This window comes from Leucopleurus acutus (assembly GCF_964270905.1).
Source record: "Leucopleurus acutus genome assembly, chromosome: 13".
Taxonomy (NCBI): Eukaryota; Metazoa; Chordata; class Mammalia; order Artiodactyla; family Delphinidae; genus Leucopleurus; species Leucopleurus acutus.
Window position 1 is genome coordinate 71850728 of NC_139155.1, and position 14404 is coordinate 71865131.

The 14404-nt window shown below is 48.2% G+C and overlaps 1 protein-coding gene across 2 annotated transcripts in view; it reads left to right on the forward strand.

Annotated features, from left to right (window-relative positions):
- Window positions 1–5069: 5069 nt before the first annotated feature.
- Window positions 5070–14404, forward strand: part of WSCD2 (WSC domain containing 2) — a gene marked incomplete at both ends in the record, with an annotated part of 43098 nt that continues 33763 nt past the window's right edge. The window contains one exon of one of the 2 annotated variants that reach the window (XM_082852816.1): window positions 5070–5457. In XM_082852816.1, coding sequence (XP_082708942.1) covers window positions 5070–5457 — 388 coding nt within the window. The remainder of the gene's footprint in view (window positions 5458–14404) is intronic. The other variant, XM_082852817.1, reaches the window with a different exon arrangement.

Genomic DNA, 14404 nt, shown 5'->3' on the forward strand with positions numbered 1-14404 from the left:
CAGGGAGGGAGCCATGGGGCAGGCTGCACCTCCCGGTCTCCCTTCCCACAGGGCAGCTCTGCCCTGTCCATCATTCTCTTGGCAACTCAGCACCCGAGGTTCATTCTGGTGCCAAAAATAGGCTGTGTTTAGACACTCCAGGGCTCCGGCTGGAAACACAGACTACAGTAACCAAATACTGTCATGCCCGCAAAAGGGGGCCTCTCAGCCTCACCCTCGTGGCAGCTCACACTACCCTGGAGGCAGGGTAGGGGGCATCCACCACTTTCAACAGATGGGGAAACTGAGGCTCAGAGGGCGGTCTCATGTAAAACACAGAGATATGAAGCAATGACAGCCAGCTTTTAGCGAGTGTCAACTCCGCCCCTATGGGTTATCTCCTCAAGTCCTCCCTAAACGCCGGGAGGGAGATTCTATGGGCCGCCCACTCTGCAGAGAGAAATCGGCAGCTCAGAGAGGTGAAGACACCTTCCCGACTCTCACACCCATAGGTGACGGGAGAGGATGTTAATGTGATTCTGGCTTCCAGCATGTCATGAACAAACAGAAACTGAGAGGTGAAGGGGCTTTCTGGAGGCCAAGCCATGCCCCCTGCCCAGGGTTGGACAGACACAAGCTGTGGAGTACGGGGAACCATCACACCTGCCTTGCAGGTTGCCAGGAGGGAGGAGTTTGTGAGAAGATGTTTGTAAAACCTTTAAACACAGTGTTCAGCCTATGGTAGGTTTTCAGCCAATGGCAGTCAGCTTCATTCCCCAGTTCTGTCTGGACAGACAGAGGCAAAGAGAGATTGAGAGAGACTTGGAGAGAGAGAGAGGGAGAGACAGGAGAGAAAGGATGATGGATGGGCATGAGAGAGAAGGTTCCCTGGGGGAAGTGGGACTGTGGCTCAGCGGGGGCCCCTGCACCCCAGGACCACACAGAGCTGCCTCCACAGCGCCCTGAATTTACGGCTCCCTTAGGCTGTCACGCGGGGCGTTTGGCACATGGCATGGACCCATTGGTGTAGATTTAAGCCCCAGGGAGAGGTCAGTCCTCTGAGTCTTCTCACTCATTTTCTGCACTAGTGTTTCTTGGGGACCTACTGTGTCCCAGAGGCTGGGGCTGACACTGTGAGAGCACAGGTCGGGTCCCACTTACATAGGGCTCAGATTCCAGAGTGTTCTCCGTCCAGGTGACCCCCCCACCTCCTGGCACTGGCAGGATGGTGTGGGTGACTCAAGTCAGAACCCCCCTTCCGCCGCTCTCTCTTCCCACCACTGCTGCCTTAGTCTCTTTCTGTTCCCTGCCAGCTTCTAATGAGCTCATTATCCTCTTAAAACCCATTTGGCACCCACTTAGAGGAAAGATGTGTTGAAATATAAAAGAATGAGAAGGGAACAACAAAAAAGAACTACACCCAGAAATATCCTCAGAAAGACAAAAAGCCACAGGGAACAGAACAGCTGAAATCTGCTGTCTTCATGCCCGCAGCAAATGTGCTGCTGTAGCAAGTGACTCTGATGGCAGCTCACATGTGCTCACGAGAGGGACAGTGGCCGGAGGCTTTTCTTGAGCACCTACTATGTGCCAGGCAGTCTTCCTACAATTTTTAATGCAATCCTGCCGGCAGTATTTGCGGGGCGGGGGTGGTGTCAAGCTTCTTATTGTCCACTCCCCAGGAAAGGAGCCTCAGTCAGTGAGAAGAGGTGTCTTGCCCCAATCACATAGGTGGCGGGTGGAAGAGGGAGGGTTTGACCCCAGGTCGGTCTGCCTCCAGAGTCCATGCTCTTGCTTGCCTGTCTCTGGAAGGGCTGGTGTCCCCTGCCCATTCCCTTGAGGGCTGCTGGCCTTTTTTCATCCTGTCCCAGCTGCAGAGATCTCTGCCATGTGTGTGATCTACATGAAATACCGTGGGGCACAACCCACTGCCTGGAGGTTTTCTAGCTGATAGGAGACTGGTGAAACTTCAGTTAGAGCACAGTCCAGACTTCTGAGCTTGGCATTCAAGGCTCCCCATGGTCTGACCCCACCCAGCGCTTCCCTGCATTCTCACCATGGCCTAAGCTCCTTGGCTGCCTCCACCCCTGTGCCCTGCCGGCCGCGTGTGCTGTTCCTCCTCCCTAAGGTGTCCTTCTGCTGTTCCTTCACACAGAAAGCTGACTCCCCTTGCAAGACCTGCCAGCTTAAAGACCCCTCCTGGGAGAAGTCCTTCAGGGCAGCTACAGTCCCTCACTTCTCTGGGCTCCCGCATTCCAGGGCTTCTTACCCCGGGGTCCAGAAACCCCTTGACATTGTAAGCCAAAATCTAGGAGCTTATGTGCAAGGGCTCTTTTCTGGGCATATGCCTGTAGTTTTCGCCATATTCTCAAAGGGATATAAGTCCGGAATAGGCGTGTGGTTAGGAATACAAGCTGTGAAATCAGATGGGCCTCGGTTCACAATCCAGCTGCAACTTCATAGCTGTGTGGCCCTGGACAAGTTGCTTAATAATTCTGAGCCTCGTTCCTCGCCTCTGTAAAGTAGATACAGATCTCCCTCATTGAATTGTTATGAGGATTAAATCAGAGTATGTAAGCATTTAGAGCAGTATCTGGCACATGATAAGTGCTTGGTAAACATCAGCTATTAATATTAATTGCTGCTCTATATCATATATACATCTACTATGGGATTTATCATTGCCTGTGTAGTATAGTGATTTAGTAGAGTGATTGTTTAAATCGCTGGCTCCCTCAGTAGACTCTGAATTCTCTGAAAGCAGCAACTCTGAATTATTTATTTCTGCATTCCAAGCACACATACAGTAGGCAAGCAACACATGTTGTTAAATGAATGGAAGAATGGGTGGATGAATGGATGGGTGGAGAGTCGGATGGATGAGTGGGCTGCTACAGTTCAGATGAATGGATAGGTGGATGGATGGGTGGATGGATTAATGAATAGATGAATGATGAATGGATGGAGGGGTAGGTGAATTGACGGATAGATTAAAGAATGGATGATGGATGGGTGAATAGATTGTGACTTGACAGATGGGTAGGTGGACTGCTGGATAGATTAAAGGATGATGGATGGATGGATGGATGGATGAACAGATAGTCTGACCCCGCGAAAGCATGGATTTGGGGCTGTTTTGTTCATTGAATTATTCCAAGTGCCTGCAACAGTAGCTGGTGCATGTAGGTGCTCAGTACTTAGTTCCTGAATTAATAGGATGGCATATGGAGGGACACTGGACTCTACCTTGAACCACAGTTAAACTCCCATGCTGCTGTCTGGATTGGTAGGGGCTGTTACCATTCAAATCACCCATTGGCTGACAGCTGAATTCTTTGCGCTGGCCAAGATTGTCACGAGGCCCCCTGCTGGTGGTAAAATGAAACAACATAGACCAAGTGGAGTCTTCGATTTTCTAATTTAGATTCTATTTTCCTCCTGGCTGATGATTCTGAATGTTGACTCATAAAGCCGTGATTCTCAAACCTTTGTGCTCATTACCATCACCTGAGGGCACCTTGTTACACCTGTAGGTGTCCTCTTCAACCAGAGATTCTGGTTAGAGAGGTCAGGAAACTTCATGTTTAACCAGGCTGCCAAGTGTTTCTGAATCAGATGCTCCTCAGACCACACTCTGAGGGACCCTCAAAGGATGAGCCACTGCTGGTCATTGGAAGGTAGTGGAGTTGGGCTGCTGCTTCGGGGGCTGTCTCTGGATTCCCAAGTGACGCCCAGACCATCACTTGGAGAAAGAGCGTCAAAAAGGCAGGGGTTCAGAGCTGCGGTTTTGTGTTTGGACCATCCTGGGTTCAAATCCCACCTCCACCACTCACCAGCTGTGTGTCCTCAGTTTCCTCATCTGTAAAATGGGAAATAGTTACTTCCCACAGGAACATGGGGAAGAATCATTAATACACATAGAAGGCTTGGCACAAAGCAGGGCATACCAGAGACACTCAATAAATACTGAGTGAATGCATATGTTGCTAAATAATTCTGCTTTCCTTCCTTCTTTTCTTCCTTGGATAGAAGAGGGGGGCTATGGATTTGATCTCTCCCATTACAATGTGAGCCCTGTGAGGGATGGGACTGTGTCTCTCTGGTTTACAGCTTTATTTCCAGCACCTAGGACAGTGCCTGCTACACAGTAGGTGCTCGCTAAACATTTGTTGGGAAAAAAAATGAATGAATTTGATCTGGTTCAGTACCAGCCAGGTCCAGCAGACAGTTCAGCAAGGACCTAGGAAGTACTTTTTGGCCTTGAAGTAACCCACGAATCAGTGTATATTTGACAAATATGCAGACGTGGGGGGCATAAGAACCTGTGCTTGTCCAAGATAAAGCTTGCCCTCAAACCAGGACCCAGTAGGATTCGCTTCTACCCAGCACTGCTAGGTGCTTTGAGCCGCTGGTTTCCTCCCCTCTCTGACTCTGCATCCCCCCTTGAGAATGTTCAAGAACGCTTCGAGTTCTGGCCTCTATGAGGAGATTTCTTATGCCTGTACCTGTGCTGTTTTGCAGGTGACAGCCCTGAGCCCAAATGCTTAACCGGATGAAAGCCCGCTAGCTTCTGTTTCTGCCAGGTGGACACGCTGAGCTTGGTCCCCAGCTGGGGAAGAGGCCAGACACGGCCCTCAGTGAAATAATCCAGCCCCTATAGGCCTGAGCAACTGAGAAAGGGCGAGAAGCGAACTCCAGCTGCTGGTGAAGCCTCCCAAAATCCTCCTCCGATGGCTATTTTCAAAGTTCCTTGGGAACACTGAGGCAAAGAACAAGATGTAGGAAAATGGGACCAACTCCTGCGTGTCCCGAGCCTCAGAACCCCTTTCATGGCCCAAAGAAGCTCTCCTTGGCTCCGGGAGGGCTGGTGAACTCTGTCCTCTATTCTCTTGGCTTCAGCCAGGCATTGGATTTGCCCTCCTGCTCTGATCTTGGCAGTCACCTTCGCAGACGGATTAAGCCTGAAGACCCCCAGGGGCTCCATCCCTAAGGGAAGCTTGAGAAGCAGAGCCCTGCCTCCATTCCCTCCCTGGATCACACCCCTCAGCCCCCAGCGGAGCCGAAACGATCCAGTCCGGAATGATCCCGCTATGGCCAAGCTCTGGTTCAAATTCCAGCGGTACTTCCGCAGGAAACCTGTACGTTTCTTTACCTTCCTGGTGCTCTACCTGACAGCTGGGAGCCTCGTCTTCCTTCACTCTGGTTTTGTGGGTCAGCCTGCTGTCTCCCAGAACCAGGCCAACCCCGCTGCGGGGGCCCCAGTGGAGGGCGCTGAGCTGCCCTTTTTGGGTGACTTGAATCTGGGCAGAGCCTTCCGGGATACAGGTGAAACCTCGAGCATCGCCCGTAGGTATGGACCCTGGTTCAAGGGCAAGGACGGGAATGAGAGAGCCAAGCTGGTGGACTACGGGGGAGCCTGGAGCCGGGCCCTCAAGGGGAGGGTCATTCGGGAGAAGGAGGAGGAGCGAGGTAAGAGGGGTGAGCATCTGGGCTTGGAAGGTGGCTGAGGAGAAGGGAAGGGGGATGATGATGATAATAACGTAATAACAGCTGCCAGTGTTCAGTGTTTAATAGGAACCAGTCATCACACACACAAGAGGTTTCACAGAGGAGAAAATTGAAGCTCAGAGACATTGAGTAGCTTGCCCAAGGTCACACAGCTTGTAAACAGCCAAGCTTAGATTTGAACCCTGAATCTGTCAGAGTCCAAAGTCTGACCCTCCCCTGCAGGCGTTTTTAGCCCTTGTTACATACACTTGAAAATCAAAACACCTAGCATCTACTGAGCACTTACTAAGGGCCAAGTACTTTTCTAAGCACTTCACATGCATTGAATTATCACCACAACTCTATGTGATAGGTGCTGTTATTCCCATTTTAAAGGTGAGGAAACTGAGGCACCGAGAGCCCAAGTTTACATAGCTAGCTAGTGACAGAGCTTCTGCTCCACTGCATTGCTTCTCAGTTCACTTTGCTGGATCTCTCAGTGATGGCACTTGGGGAACCTCATCGCCCTGGCCATATTTCGTTGCATTTTCTTAGCCTGTCACAGTCCAAAAGGGCTTTTCTTGGGCTTTCCTGGTGGTGCAGTGGTTGAGAGTCCCCTGCCGATGCAGGGGACGCGGATTCGTGCCCCGATCCGGGAAGATCCCACATGCCGCGGAACGGCTGGGCCCGTGAGCCATGGCCACTGAGCCTGCGTGTCTGGAGCCTGTGCTCCGCAACGGGAGAGGCCACAACAGTGAGAGGCCCGCGTACCGCAAAAAAAAGAAAAAAAAAAGGGCTTTTCTTCGTAAGTGCATTACCTCATTTGATTTTCACTACACTCCACGGACTTAAACAAGGAATATGAACTTATGCCCATTTAACAGACGTGGAAACAGGCTTGAAGAAGTGAAGACTCTTCTCCAGGGTCACGTAACTGGTAAGTGGTAAGTTCAAATCAGACCCATCTGGCCTGGATGCTGGCTCTATGACTACCTCCCAGAGTCAGCCGATGTCTCCCCATCTAACCCGCATTCTGGGGAGGACCCCACAACCCCTGCAGTTCGTGAGATTAACACGAATGGATGTTTCCAGAATCTGGGACAGATGGTTTGGGAGGATCTACGACCAATCAGGACAGAAGGAAAACCTCCCTGGCCCTTGTGTTCCCTGCCACGTGTCACGCTTCTGCTGTGATTCAACCTATGAAAAACCCCTTCTCCCACCGCGGAAGGAAGCAGGACTAATGGAGGGGACTCATCCCGGGGAGCACATTTCCCTGCTTCAGTCCCACCCTGCACCTGGCTCAGGAGCCTCCAGAAGACCCTACCATCTCACCCTCAGGAATTTCCTAGAATTCTGCCTCTTCGAAAACTTCACAGGGAGGTGAAGGGGATTGTGGGAGGTGGCAGAATGGATTGGAGGACTTGGAGTCATAGTCCAGGTCCACTCCAACCAGCCGTGTGGTCCAGGCAAGTGGCTTTACCTTCTCATGCCTCAGTCTTGTCATCTGTAAAATGGAAATAATGACCCCCTCCCCGCCAGGTTTCTCCGGAGAGTTCAATGAGACACGGTTATGGAAACACTTAGCACACTGCCTGCACACAGTAAATTCATAGGGATGATCAGGAAATTCTTGTAATCTACCTGGGTAAGGGACCCCATCTTGTAGGCACAGTTGAGGTGTGAGGTGCTACAGTGATGGAGAAATCATGATGTGGGTTCCCTCTCTACCTTCTCCAGTCAGTAAGCTTCGTCTCACCCCAGCCACACCAAACTCCTTCTGCTACTTTGCAAACCCCAAAGTTTGCCACAAGCCTGCACCTTATGATATGCTCCCATCGTACTTAGGATAAATTCCAGAGTCCCCACCGTGGCCCACCAATCCAGCCTCATGTTATAACATTTCCTACCCCTCCTCACCACACTCCTCTCCGTTGTCCTTCTTGCTGGTCATTGAACACACCAAGTCTTATCCTACCTCGGAATCTTTGTATAGATAGTCCTGTCCATCTGGGGTGTTCTTCCCCGTATCTTTGCATGGCTCCCTTCCTCCCTTCCTCCTGGACCTCAGGCAAACCTGGCCACCCTGTAGAGGTCTTCCTGGACTGTCCCAAAGTAGCACCACTTTGTGCCTGGTCAGGACCAGATGCCCCAGCTCTATTTTTGTCACAGTTCTTACTGCTATCTGAAAGTATCTCATTTTTACTCGCTTTCTTGTTTATAGTCTGTCTCTACTACTAGACCGTCAGCTCCAAGAAGGCAGGGATAGTGCCTGTCCTGTCACCTCATTCTATCAGCACCTGGGACAGCACCAGGAACAAAGATGGCGCTCAGTACCTACTGGTTGAATGAATGAGTGATTGGATGGACAAATGAATGAATGGCCAGCCCTCTGCCTGGAGTGTCTCCACAGGCTTAGCTCTACTATTCCTCCAGATCTCAGCTTAGCTCACCTCCAGAAAATTGTCCCTGACCCCACCTCCAGGCTTGATCGAAGGTTCCTCTTCTCTACTCCCTGTCATGGCGCTTATGTAAATGGTAATTGCCTGTGTTTATCGAGGTCCTTTGGTAGAATATGATTCCCTAGTGGCACAGTTGATTTATCCAACGACAATAACAACATCCCCCCATTTGTTATGAGAATGAAATCCCACTGCCACTATCACGAGTAATTATTACCATTTCTTGAGCACCTGCTTCATGCCAGTCACTGTCCCACTTGCTTTTCATATGTTATTTGCATGGAATGATATATGTAAAATGCTTATTACACCTCCTGGTTTATAATAATAGGTCACTTAATAGTTTCTGCTGTTAGTAGTAGAAATAATAGCTAAACATCTATTGAATGGTCATTATTGGCTAGACCATGTTATAAGTGCTTCATTGCCTTATGTAATTATCACAACAACTCAAAAAGTTAGAGACTATTATCCTATTTTACAAATGGGAAAATTTAAAACTCAGGGAGAGGTCACTTACCCCAGGTTACACAGATAGTGAGTGGAAGAACTGAGGTTTGAAACAAGGTCCATTTAACTCCAAAGCTTGTGAGCCTTCTTCTCTACCACGCTATCCCCGCTGCCTCTGGAAATCTTATGTATTTTATAAAATATAAAGAGAGAAGGAAGAGAAAATAAGAAAGAAGCCTGGACCCCAGAGCTCTCACCAGGCAGCTTTAAAATCAGATGGTCTTAGTAAGAAAACACAAATTCAGACTGTCCTTGATTAACTTATTCCGAGTTCAGCAAGGAAATACAACATATTAGATTAACGCTAATAAAAACGAGACGCTTCTTTGACCTGATGCTACACCCATTTGGCTTTTCTCTGAAGCTGGCAAGGGCTCTGCTTGATGCAGTGATGCAAGACTTAAGCTGTAAAGGATTCGGAGCCCATCACGGCGCAGTTGGTGAGGGTGGAGCTGCTCCCAGACTGGGCTGGGGCTGGGCAGGAAGTCTGACTTCCTGGGTGGAGCTGGCACCTACAATGTGCCAGTCACCTTGCTAGGCTTGCGAAATCCTGTGCTCTGAGCAGCCAAATGAGGGTTCAAATCCCAGTTCTGCAGCTTGCTGGCTGTGCACCTTTGGGCAGGTCACTTCACCTCTCTGAGCCTCAGTTTCCTTTGGGAGATAAAAAGTACTTAACATCAGATAACTGATGTGATGATTATATAAGATAAATCAATAGCATGCTCTCTGAATGCCAGGCACTGTTCTAAACCCTTTGCATCTATTACTTCATGTAGTCTTCATAGCAACTCAGTTAAGTAGACACTGTTATTAACTCCCCCATACAGGGAAGAAACTAAGGCACAGAGAGGCTAGGTAACCTGCCCAAGGTTATCCAGCTGGAGGAGTGGGTAAACCAATATTTGAACCCAGGTGGTTTGAATCTTACACCTGAACCTTAAGCACTACATCGTCTCACTTCTCAGCACACAAGTACTCAGCACAGAGTGTGGCACACAGTAAGCAGTTAGTATGTGCTGGTTATTATTATTAATATTGTAATTCTGTAGGACAAAACAGAGATGATTTGACTTACCTTAGGTGACCCAGTTGTTGGGACCAGAGCCAGGAGCCAAATCCAGTTTGATTTCAAAGTCTGTGCCGTTTCTGTTCCCCCCAGATTACAGAAAGGGTGGGCTGGGTGTAAAGAAGGACACGGGGATATTTAGTCAGCATTTTTGGAAGGGGCAACAGGGGACCCACTCCCCATCTCCTCCAGCTGAAGATGCAATCTCTGCAGATTACGGAGGGTCTGCTCTGTGTCGGCGACTGTGTGCTCATACTCAGCCTCACATCAGGTAGGAAGTATTAAACTCTTTTCATACATTAAGAAACAGAGGCTCAGAGAGAGTAAATGACTTGCCCCCCATGTCACACAGCTGCTAAGAGGCAGAGCAGACTCCAACCCAATTCTGTCTGAATCCAAAGCTCTTATTCTTAACCACTGAGCTATAGAATCCCCAACTGCAATCATTAATTCGTTCATTCATTCCATATTTACTGCACGTCTGTATGCCCCACCCTGTGCTGGGAGGTGGAGACACAAGAATGATTCAAGCAGTGTTTTTTTTTCCCTCTGAGGAGTATTCACACCCTCCTGGGGGAAGACAGGCAAGTAAAAGATAAATTATGTTTTCAAAAATAACTTTTTTCTTGATTATCAAAGTAGAAAAATTAGAATACATAGCAAAAAAGAGATGAAAATAAAAATAGCCCAGAGTCCCACCATCCAGCAACAGTCCCAGTCAACACTGTTGGTGTATCACCTTTACCTTCCTGTCTTTTTCCTCTATGTGTGTATTTCTAAAGAATAGAATGGTGTATATATAGCATCATATCCTGCTTTCCCCTACGATAGCACTTTTTCATTTTATTAAAAATTCTTCCCCAATGGGCCTAAATTATTTCTAATTTGAAAAAATAATGGACAATACTTGGAAAATTGTTTCAGAAAAGTGTTAAGGTGGGGTAAGCCAGGGGACTCTGGGATCCCAAAGGAGGGATCCTGTTCAGTCATGGGGCTGTATCATGGCTGCCTTCCTGGGGGAGGTGATAGTTGAACTGAGCCTGCAAGATCCATGGGCCTTGACCAAAGTGAAAGATGCATCCCTTCTACCCCAGGGAAGCCTAGATATGAGCAGGAAATTCCATTCTCTCTGCAAGGAAACCCAGACAGCACTGGAGTGATCCTCTTGAAGGACAACTTTCCAAGATGGCGGAGAATCCTCAGCAGGAATATACAGTTTCTCTTCTCCATGAAGAGATCAATCTTACAATCAATCTTAAAATTACCCTTGTATTAGAGTCTGAGGGCTGCTATAGCAAAATACCATGAACTGGGTGTCTTGAACAATGGAAATGTATTACCTTGAAGTTCTGGAGGCCAGAAGTCCAAAATCAAGATGGGCTCTCAAAGGCTCTAAGAGGAAATCTGTCCCAAGCCTTTCTCCCAGCTTCTAGCATCAGCAGGCGCCCTTGGCATTCCTTGCAGCTGTATAACGCCAGTCATTACCTCTGTTTTCCCATGGCCTTCTCCTTGTGTCTCTGGGTCTTCAGAGAGCCACTTTCTTACAGGGACACCATTCACATTGGATTGGGACCCACCTGCTCCAGTATCACCTCATAGGTAATTACATCACCAATGACCTTATTTCCAAATAAGGTCACACTCTGAGGTGTGCTCTGAAGCTTAGGGCTTCAACCTATCTTTTTTTTTTTTTTTTTTGATGAGGGGCACAATTCAACCCATAACTATTCCCGCTTTTCAGGCAGGAGCTTGAGTAATTCTACAAGGCTACTGCAGTGTCAGGATTAGAACCCCGATCTGGTGGACTCCAAAACTGTTCTTGTAGGACACTGTAGTGCCTCCTGTCTGTGAATCTACTCACAGACGGTAAATAAGAGGAATACAAATTAACATATGTGTAGCTATCTTTTTAACGAATTACTTTCATTGAAGAGAGCAAAATTTCTTGAAAAGGAAGATTAATTGAAGCAAAAGAAAAAAAAAAGTAAAGGAAAGGGGAAGAAACACAGTCAGGAGAGCTCCTTTCCAGATGCCTGTGCTCTCCTGGGCTCACCCCGCACTGGTTTCTGTGCTTGAGATAAATAGGCAGACTGGGACAGGACTTGGCCATTTCAGCAATATTTAGATGGCTGCAGAGATAAACTGATAGATTATGTGAACTCGGCCATTAATTCACCCTCGAGTGACCTGTGATTTTTGTCCCTGTGTTACATATTCGATCTCCACCTCATCTCTGGGAGATTCTGCCACCACAGCAGAACTTGAGGCGGGCCTTTGGAAAATGGTGGAAGTGGGTTGGACAGTACCCTTGCTGATGAGCTCATTGCTAGCAGGGTGATAGAACTCCAGGGACAGGGTCACCGGTTACGTTGGCCACAGCCTGCACCGAAGGGTCAGTGGGGAAAGAGTCACCAGCACTTGCCCAGGACAAGGAGGAAACAGATTCAATATCCATTTCCTGACCCAAAGAGCTCAGCCCGTCCATCAGGTCACAGTATGTAACACGCCCATTCTTCTCCAGAGCATCAGTGAAGGTACCATGTATCTCTTTTTTCCTCCTGTTGACAGATGAGGAAATGGAAAGTCATCTGTTCACCCAACAAGTCTTTGAGCACCTGTTATGTAGGACATCTCAGTCTGATGCCTGGCCTGTGGGAGGGTTAGGGAAGGGGTGGTATAACATTTAAAAGCCCAGGCTTTTGTTCAAGACACCCAGTTCATGGTATTTTGCTATAGCAGCCCTCAGACTCTAATACAAGGGTAATTTTAAGATTGATTGTAAGATTGATCTCTTCATGGAGAAGAGAAACTGTATATTCCTGCTGAGGATTCTCTTATGGTCAAATCTCAACTCTTCTCCCAAAAGACCCTCCCTCTCCCATCATCCCTCCAGGAAGGCCTCTCTTGGAGGATGGAGAAGCCCTTCTCCCAAGCTGAGACTGAATGTGGTACATGGGAAAAAGCAGCCTAGACATGGTGTAGTCTAGACCCTCCAAGCTGGGTGGACTTAAGCAACTTAGCTTGACAATCAGCATATTAGTCAGTGCACCTTTGGTGGCAAGGGACAAAAACCCATCTTGAATCAGCTTAAGCTAAAGAAGAAAATGTATTGTGTCTTGTCTCCAAACTACCCAAGGGGCTAGATTTTCAAATGAGTGATTTGTGCCCTTCTCTTCCTAACTCTCATCTCTGCTCACCTCTGACTTAGTTTGGTTCTTCTCCTGTACAGACTGACTTTGATGCCAGGGATTGTGGCTGTTGGTAGCTCTGGGCTTAGAGAATGCCAGTGTCATAACCCAAGGGAAACAGATTTCTTTCTCCCAGCTTTAATCTATAAAAATCCAAAGAATGGGTCATGTGCCCTTCCCTGTAGCCATCAATCACTGGCTGGTGGCAGGTGCAACATGATTGGCTCTTTCAAGGTCAGGCTCTTTCAAGCTCTCCTCATGGTCAGGGCAGCTAAGATCTGTTAACAGAAAAATAGGAAGAGGGGGTGCTTTGAAGGTACAAACAGTACCATTACAGTCTACCCCTTAACCCCGCAGAGGACGTATGTGTACATACACTCGCACTCCTATTAATTTGATTATAAAAATCTCATCTAACACAATCCACTATCCCATATATGGCCAAATGCACCTACCCTCACCCTAAGGTGAGACCACCCATGGTCATAGTACACCCAACTCGAAGCCTGGCATTTCTGGGTCACGAGTGTTACTCTCCATCAGAACTCAGTGTGGCCCCTGTGATCCTGAAGTCTGTGGGCCAAATGGAAGTGAAGCTCCCCCCCCAATGTAAAATGGATGGAGGACAGATCTGGGCTTAAATGTTAAGTGAGACACTTCCAAGCTGTAGTAACATAGGCAGACTACATAGTTGCGAATTCTACATAAAAACGAGTAACATGGAGTAACATGAGTGGTTACCAGTCAGAACATATACCATATGCCAAAAGAAAGGTTTGCATCTAAGACAGAGAGATGTAATAGTCATTAGGATCAGCCTCTTCATCTATAAAATGGGTTAATAAGAAGGGTGTGAGGACTGAATTTTTTTAAATAAGGCATGGCACTTAGTAAAATAGATAGCACATAGTAGATACTCAATACATATTCTCTCCTCTCTCTCTCTCTCTCTCTCTCTCTCTCTCTCTCGCTCTCACTCTCGCTCTCGCTCTCACTCGCTCGCTCGCTCTCACACACACACACACACACACACACACACACACACACACAGTTTTTGATCTGATGACAGTGACCTCGTGCTGACAAAGTAAAACAACCACTTCCCCCCTTCCCCTCTCCCTCCCTCTCCTTCCTCCTTTTTTTTTCTCCTCCTGCCCATCCTTGGACACTCTGTCCTCTAGTGACCTATTGAGCTGAAGTTGGTGTGAAGCTGTCACCACCATGGCCCATGGAAGTTCTCGCTCCCAGCCCAGATGTAAGCAAGCATCCGTGCCCCAGGGCCGTGGTTCCTTCTGTGACACAGGAGGGACATACATTGTCGAACAAGCACAGTGACAAGATGTAGGCTTTTCCAGAGCTGTCACCATCTGATGTGCCTGCTCCAGGGAGGCAATGTTTCTTTTAAAGATGGACGGACTGTTCTTAGTTGACCAAATCACCTCTGTCTTATGAAAGAAATTCAAGGTGATCAGGGATGAGACACATCTCCAGCGAGGCTAACAAATTCTACACTTACCAGGGTGGTGTTGAGGGAAACAATTGCTCCATAATGAGCCTGTATCCTCTGCTAGACCCTGCTCTCCACCATGAGTGAGGGGGACAAGAAGCCCACAGTTTAAATAGATGGCAGCCCACCCATGAACGAGATCGAGTGGCATGTAATATTTCCCTCAGTCGTTCCCTATGAGGGCCGTTTAATTCCAAGGGCTGGC